Source organism: Oncorhynchus nerka, linkage group LG17, assembly GCF_034236695.1.
Source record: "Oncorhynchus nerka isolate Pitt River linkage group LG17, Oner_Uvic_2.0, whole genome shotgun sequence".
NCBI lineage: Eukaryota > Metazoa > Chordata > Actinopteri > Salmoniformes > Salmonidae > Oncorhynchus > Oncorhynchus nerka.
This window is the reverse complement of record NC_088412.1, coordinates 39,352,400-39,359,091: the sequence shown is the minus strand read 5'-3', so window position 1 is coordinate 39,359,091 and position 6,692 is coordinate 39,352,400. Positions and strand designations below refer to the sequence as shown.

The 6,692-nt window shown below is 46.5% G+C and overlaps 1 protein-coding gene across 1 annotated transcript; it reads left to right on the top strand.

Moving 5' to 3' along the window:
- Positions 1-1,458: 1,458 nt before the first annotated feature.
- LOC115145203 (uncharacterized) lies at positions 1,459-6,433 on the top strand. Its single transcript, XM_029686574.2, has 4 exons — positions 1,459-3,015; positions 4,748-4,941; positions 5,155-5,299; positions 5,527-6,433. Exons 1-4 carry the CDS (start codon positions 1,459-1,461, stop codon positions 5,875-5,877), a joined length of 2,247 nt encoding a protein of 748 aa, XP_029542434.2. The 3' UTR covers positions 5,878-6,433.
- Positions 6,434-6,692: the final 259 nt, after the last annotated feature.

Genomic DNA, 6,692 nt, shown 5'->3' with positions numbered 1-6,692 from the left:
AGCTGTAAAAGGAGCATCGCATGGAGAACACCATGGATGAGGCTGTATTAAGGTCATGTGTGCCCAGGGGAGAAGCAGTGCTCTTAGCCTGGAGGTACAGCAGGGTGATGATGTTCTACATTAAAAATAATATAATATAATTGCTTTGCACTTCTGAGGAATTGGCATTCATTCTCAAATCAATGCACAAGTCTAACAACACATCTCACATAGCACTGAGATGGAGTACTGTACACGACAACCAGGAAAGCGTGTCCGATAAAGAGTTGATGTATATTTTCTCCAGTGACCTGCGCATCTCTCATGTCCCTGCGCAGCAAGGATTATGTGAACATGCTGCATGGTTATTATCTTATGGGAGATGAGAGAGAACGCATATCAGTGCAGTTACACAACATCAAATCAAATGAATTTGTCACATAGGTGTAGCGAAAATGCTTGCCGCTACGAGTGTCGTGAAATGCTTGTGCTTCTACTTCCAACCATGCAGTAATATCTAACAAGTAATATAACCTAACAATTCCACAACAACTACCTTAAACACACAAGTGTAAAGGAATTAATACAAATATGTACATAAAAATATATGAATGAGTGATGCCCGAACGGCATAGGCAAGATGCAGTAGATGGTATAGAGTACAGTATATACATATGAGAAGAGTAATGTTGGGTTTGAAAACACTATATAAAGTGGCATTAAAGTGGCTAGTGATACAGTACATCAAGATGGCAAGATGCAGTAGATGGTATCGAGTACAGTATATACATATGAGACGAGTAATGTAGGGTATGAAAACACTATATAAAGTGGCATTGTTTAAAGTGGCTAGTGATACATTTAATTACATCAAGATGGCAAGATGCAGTAGATGGTCTAGCGTACAGATGAGTAATGTAGCATTATATAAAGTGACTAGTGATAAATGGATTACATCCATTTTTTCCATTATTAAAGTGGCTAGAGTTGAGTCAGTATGTTGGCAGCAGCCACTCAATGTTAGTGATGGCTGTTTAAGTCTGATGGCCTTGAGATAGAAGCTGCGGATCTTTAAAGCTGCATCCTCTCAAATCAAGCTGTTGGAGCTGGCAACACTGTTCCAATAGGCAGGTGTGTGTGTGTGTGTGTGTGTGTGTGTGTGTGTGTGTGTGTGTGTGTGTGTGTGTGTGTGTGTGTGTGTGTGTGTGTGTTAGTTAGATATTGCAGTAGTTACTTCCAATAAAACGAGGTCTGAAACCCTGTTAGATAAATCCCATGGTGCTTGTGAGTGGTCCAATATGCAGTCCAATACTGCAGCCTTTTTTGGGAGCGCGCTCCCTGTACCCACTAGCAGCGCTCGCTCCCTGCACCTTTAAGAGTGCGTGCCTAGCTGAAGGTCACTAAACACAAAGCTCTCCCATCTCTGTGGTCCAATATAGCGCATGCGCTCTGCCTGAGGACTGCTACACAGACTGCAATATGGCGAGAATGCCTGGCAGCGCAGACTGCTCTAGTGACACAGCGGGGACAGAGCGGGAGGAGCACATGAGTTGCCCGGAGACTGAGAGGAGTGGAGATGAGGAGGATGATGAGATCCAGGAGGTACAGATCACCGGGGAGGAGTACGGGGAGGATGAACTGGAGTGGGAGGCAGAGTGCGCAGACCCCAGCAGCTGCTCCGCTATGGAGACAGAAGCGGTCCTTATGCGTAGTACGGACCAGTGCAGCGGGTTTGGACCGGGAGCGGACCCTGGACTGTTTCACATCCCCGAACTGGACTCGGATCCGGAGGGAGACCTGCAGCCGTCTGACCGCTCCAGACTGAGCGAAAACACCCGCCTGGCTACCAGGTATGCGGTACGGATCTTCCGGGAGTACCTGAGCGAGAAATCCCAAAGTCCTGACTTTGAAACTCTGGACAAGGAGGTGCTGTGCGTGGTCCTGCAGTCCTTCTACGCGGAGGCACGCTCTAAGAGCGGCCAGCTCTACAGCAAGTCTTCCCTCATTAGCATTCGGAGTTCTCTGAACCGCTACCTGAATGAGCCACCGTACTGTCGCACCCTGGATCTCACTAAAGACCCGGAGCTACGCAGCGCCAACCTGACCCTGGCCGCGGTCATCAGAAAGCTGGAGGAGCAGGGTGCTGGTCCCGTGGTGCAAAAACAGGCAATCACGCGGGCGGACCTGAGAAAACTCTACACCTCCAGTGTATTTAACATCGATACGCCGTTCGGGCTGCTCAACAAAGTGTGGTTCGAGACATGCATGTATTTCTGTACGAGGGGGCGAGAGAATCAGCGCGAGCTGGAGGAGGATTCATTCGGCCTGGCCATAGACGAGAATGGGAGAAAGTTTATCTATTTCAAAGCACTGGGGCCGTATCACAAGTCTCGCTCCGCGTGTTGGAATAAAAAGAGACCAGACCCGGATGAAGATACTTTGCCGCGCATGTATGAGACTGGAACTGAGTTTTGTCCATATGCCAGCTTTGTTAGGTATGTCTCGAAACGGAACCCAGTGTGCAAAGCATTCTTCCAACGACCACGAGACCACTGCTGCGCAAGCGACATAACATGGTATGAGAACAAAGCCATTGGTAAAAACCTGCTTGGTACGAGGATGCAGATGCTGTCGCGTGCTGCCAAACTGTCAAAGACCTACACCAACCACTGCATCGGCGCCGTCTCCATAGCAACGCTCAACAGCATTGCCGGTATAGGGTCAAAGTTGGTGTCGCTTCAGATTGCCTCGGAAACAGTTAATGGTGGCGTGCAGTCTCATCTCCAGCTCGTGATCCCGTACATCCAACAGGTCACAGACACAGTGGAACTGAAGCCTCAGAGAACAACAAGGAAAGCTCATGCTCTCTGCGGTTTTTCGGGACCTCCTTCTCCTAAGAAGCTCTGTGTGCGTCCCGGAGAACGCGCAATGTTCCCTGTGGTCATAGTGGACGGTACAGAGCCCGTGGACACCAGACCCCAGGAGCCCCACGGTCAGCAATCCGCTCCTTTACTGACTGACGTGGTATCCGCGCAGGTAATAGAGTTTCATACAGTGCACCGACAGAGATTATGCTTTAGCATTTTTAAATGTAATGCAGGATAACCTTACTTATAGACAGCCTCTCAAAAACGTCCTCAGATTTAATGCGGAAATTAAATGAGTGCGTAATAGGTTATGTCGCCATTTGTTCACGCACCATTTTCTGTGTTAATGAAGTGTTTAAGTGTAGAGAGTCTTACATCATTTCCAATTTACTGTGAAAGCATTGACCTGTAGGATGTGTGTGGGTTTGTATTGTGTAGGAGTGAGTTTTGTATTATCTTTGGGTGTTCTAGGTGCTTTAGTAAAGAGGTCATGAATATTGTGCTTGCATTCCAAATGGCACAGTATTCCCGGTTGTAGTGCAACTGCATCTTGATTCAGTTTAGGAATCTAATATTGAATTTGTTAAAGGAGAATTGCATTTGTTTTGATTAAATGTACACATTTATTGTGGTGTTGAAATGGTCGTTTTTGAAATTGTAACCTGTAGTTGTAGATTTTTTTTTTGGGGGAATGTCCATGTTGAAATTGTTGTCCTCAGAGCACCATTGACAATGAGACATTGGTCTCAATGGGCTCCCCTGATTAAATAAAAGCTCAATAAAAAATAGGGATTAGGGTGCCATTTGGGACGCACCCTGTGAGTGCAGAGGAGAGGACAGTAGTGAGTTTTCTTTGGGACTTTGTCTGTTGCCATGGGTTACTGCACCACAGGCCCACAGTATTAACCATGCACCACAGTGGAGCCGGCAGGGGTAGAGCCAGAGCGTGCAAGCTCTCTCTCTCTCTCACACACACACACACACACACACACACACACACACACACACACACACAGCACACATCTATTATACCCATTTGCCTAAAGCTCACATTTTCCTGAGACACAGGCACTATAATGAAAAAAAGTATGGCAGGCTGTCTCAAGTAAGTATCTTTCCTCCAATGACAAAATGAGTGTGTGTGTGTGTGTGCGTGTCCAGTCTCTTACGAGTTTCATGTTTTTGAGCCATTCCTCTAATGAGCCTGCCTGTTATATGGTCCCTGGGAGATGGACATGTCTGCTGCATTACCAACAGCTCTGCTCATCTGATTTCTGCTTTATCAGCTATCTCTCTCTCTCCCTTTATCTCCCTCTATCTCTGTATACCTACAGTATCTTACTATTTACTGTGTTCTCAGCTTTAAGAGGCAGACTCTGTCCTGCGGGCCATGGCTGTCTTTCTCCCTTACTGCACTTACCACAGTAAATGCTGACCAGTAGACTTTATAGCTTGTTAGTTTTTCTGAAGTGCAGATTTTCATGAAGCATTTACAAGGGTTTTTAAACCCTCCTCGATAAGGTAATGTCCTCACCTGTATAGCAGAGGAGCAGAGGAGGCAGACTCCTATCTGTCTCTGAGCTCCTTTAACTACACTCAGATCTCTCTTCGCAACCAAAAGCTACCCCTGGTATACACACAGACTCTGAAAAGGGTAAATACACTCTTCGTCATGCAGTGCAGTGCATCATGAGTTCTGTGCTCAAAGCGTTGACGCAGTATGAATGAAGTCTCAGTCTACTACTCCTTACTAGTGTCCTGTCTCTACTTGGTCGCTCATGGAAGAACTCTGTAATGCCTTGTGTGTTTAACGGTTTACAGTATGTGTGACAAATTTTCGTTGGACATTTGTGTACATTGGACAATAAAGTATTCTTCTTATTTTTCTTCTTGTCTCCCAGGATAGCCGTAATAGCAGCATGGCCAGTAGGCCGCTGGTCTCCCAGTCCCCTGCCTCGCCACTGGGCTCTGGGGGTATCGGGGGCATCCCCACCCCCGCCCAGCTCACAAAGACCAACGCCCCTGTACACATAGATGTAGGAGGACACATGTACACCAGCAGCCTGGCTACACTCACCAAGTACCCCGAGTCACGGTAAGACACACACACACATAGGGTGTTTGAGATCAACTACATTGAAGTGGATTGAACAGTCACTGATCTACAAATGACATTGCATTCCAAATAACTACTCATTATGTGATCAACATTAGCGATTCTGCGCCTTGCCTTTCTCAAACTGATCCCCTCAAACATGAACATGCACACTCTGATGACAATCACAATGATGATATCACCTTCCACCAGGATTGGTCGTCTATTCAACGGGACAGAGCCCATAGTGTTAGATAGTCTGAAGCAGCACTACTTCATAGACCGAGACGGCCATATATTCTGCTACATCCTCAACTTCCTGCGGACGGCCAAACTGCTCCTCCCTGACGACTTCAAAGTGAGTATCTCTGACACTGAGTGAGAGATACTGGAAAACCTCGTCCATAATTCATTTCTGACAACATAGTGTGTGTGAAACTTTGTGGGTTCACTTTTTAAAAGAATCTGATGTATCATTCTGTGTGTGTGTGTGTGTGCGTGTGCGTGTGCTTGCGTGCGTGCGTGCGTGTGTGTGTGTGTGTGTGTGTGTGATTGCATGCGTACGTGCATGCGTATGTGTTCCAGGAGTACTATCTACTCTATGAGGAGGCCAGGTTCTTCAAGCTATCCCCACTACAAGCAGAATTAGAACGCTGGAGGAGTGAGCGTGAGGCTAGGAGTGTGTGGCGTGTGTGTGAGTGTGTGGTGGTGCGTGTAGCTCCAGAGCTGGGGGAGAGGATCACTCTGAGTGGAGACAGGGCTTTGATCGAGGACGTGTTTCCAGAGGTTGGGGACGTCATGTGCAACTCCATGAACCTAGGCTGGAATCATGACTCTACTCACGTCATACGCTTTCCACTCAACGGATACTGTCACCTCAACTCTGTACAGGTAACAAGACAGACACTACCCTATCAATACCACTGCTTACCATGAAAATAACTACCCAACATCCTACAATAACAGATTACGTCACCTCAACTCACAAAGAATAAGGTCACCTCAACTCATATCACATTAAACCACCTCAACTTTGTGTATGTAGCCTTAAAGACATGCTCCGGAACTTTGGCGACTACAAAGTATTTTTATCTTTGCTCTGGATGTGTCAATGTGTAGTTCATACATGCATAATCTATGAGCAGAGTTACTGTTTTGCCTCAATTAGCCATGAAATCCCTAGTTTGAAAACAACCGTTTTTCTGGAAGCTGTGCTGCGCCATTTTTTCTACATTTTCTCCCACGTGGGCCAGCCCCCTAGCAATTTGAGTTCAACCAATGAGCTTCAGCCCCTCGCCATTTGAGTGACAGCTAGCAAGAGGCACATCATGCACACACAGCAGAACGAGAGAGAGCACAATGACGCGGTGTACATATCTTCACATACGGTATGTGACGTAGTACATAATGTTCTGGGAAACCTTTTGGCTTGTGAGTGTTACTTTCAGAACTACTGGCTAAAAAGTATACAAAATCTCTTTAACTCCGTACATGTAACATCACACTAACCGGCACCCATGGCATAAGCATAGTACAACCTTAAATAACATCATACAGGGCCAGACCAGCCAGGGGAAAGAGAGATTAATCCTGTTTAGAAATGAAAAATGTAGCCATCGGCTACCGGGTCTGCTGGAATGGTAGGAAAGTACAACAGTCACAGAGAGAGGGAGGGAGAGTGAGAGTGAGAAAGAGACCGACAGAAGGAGGCAGAGAGAGAGAAAAACAGAGAGAGAGAGAGATGGAGGCAA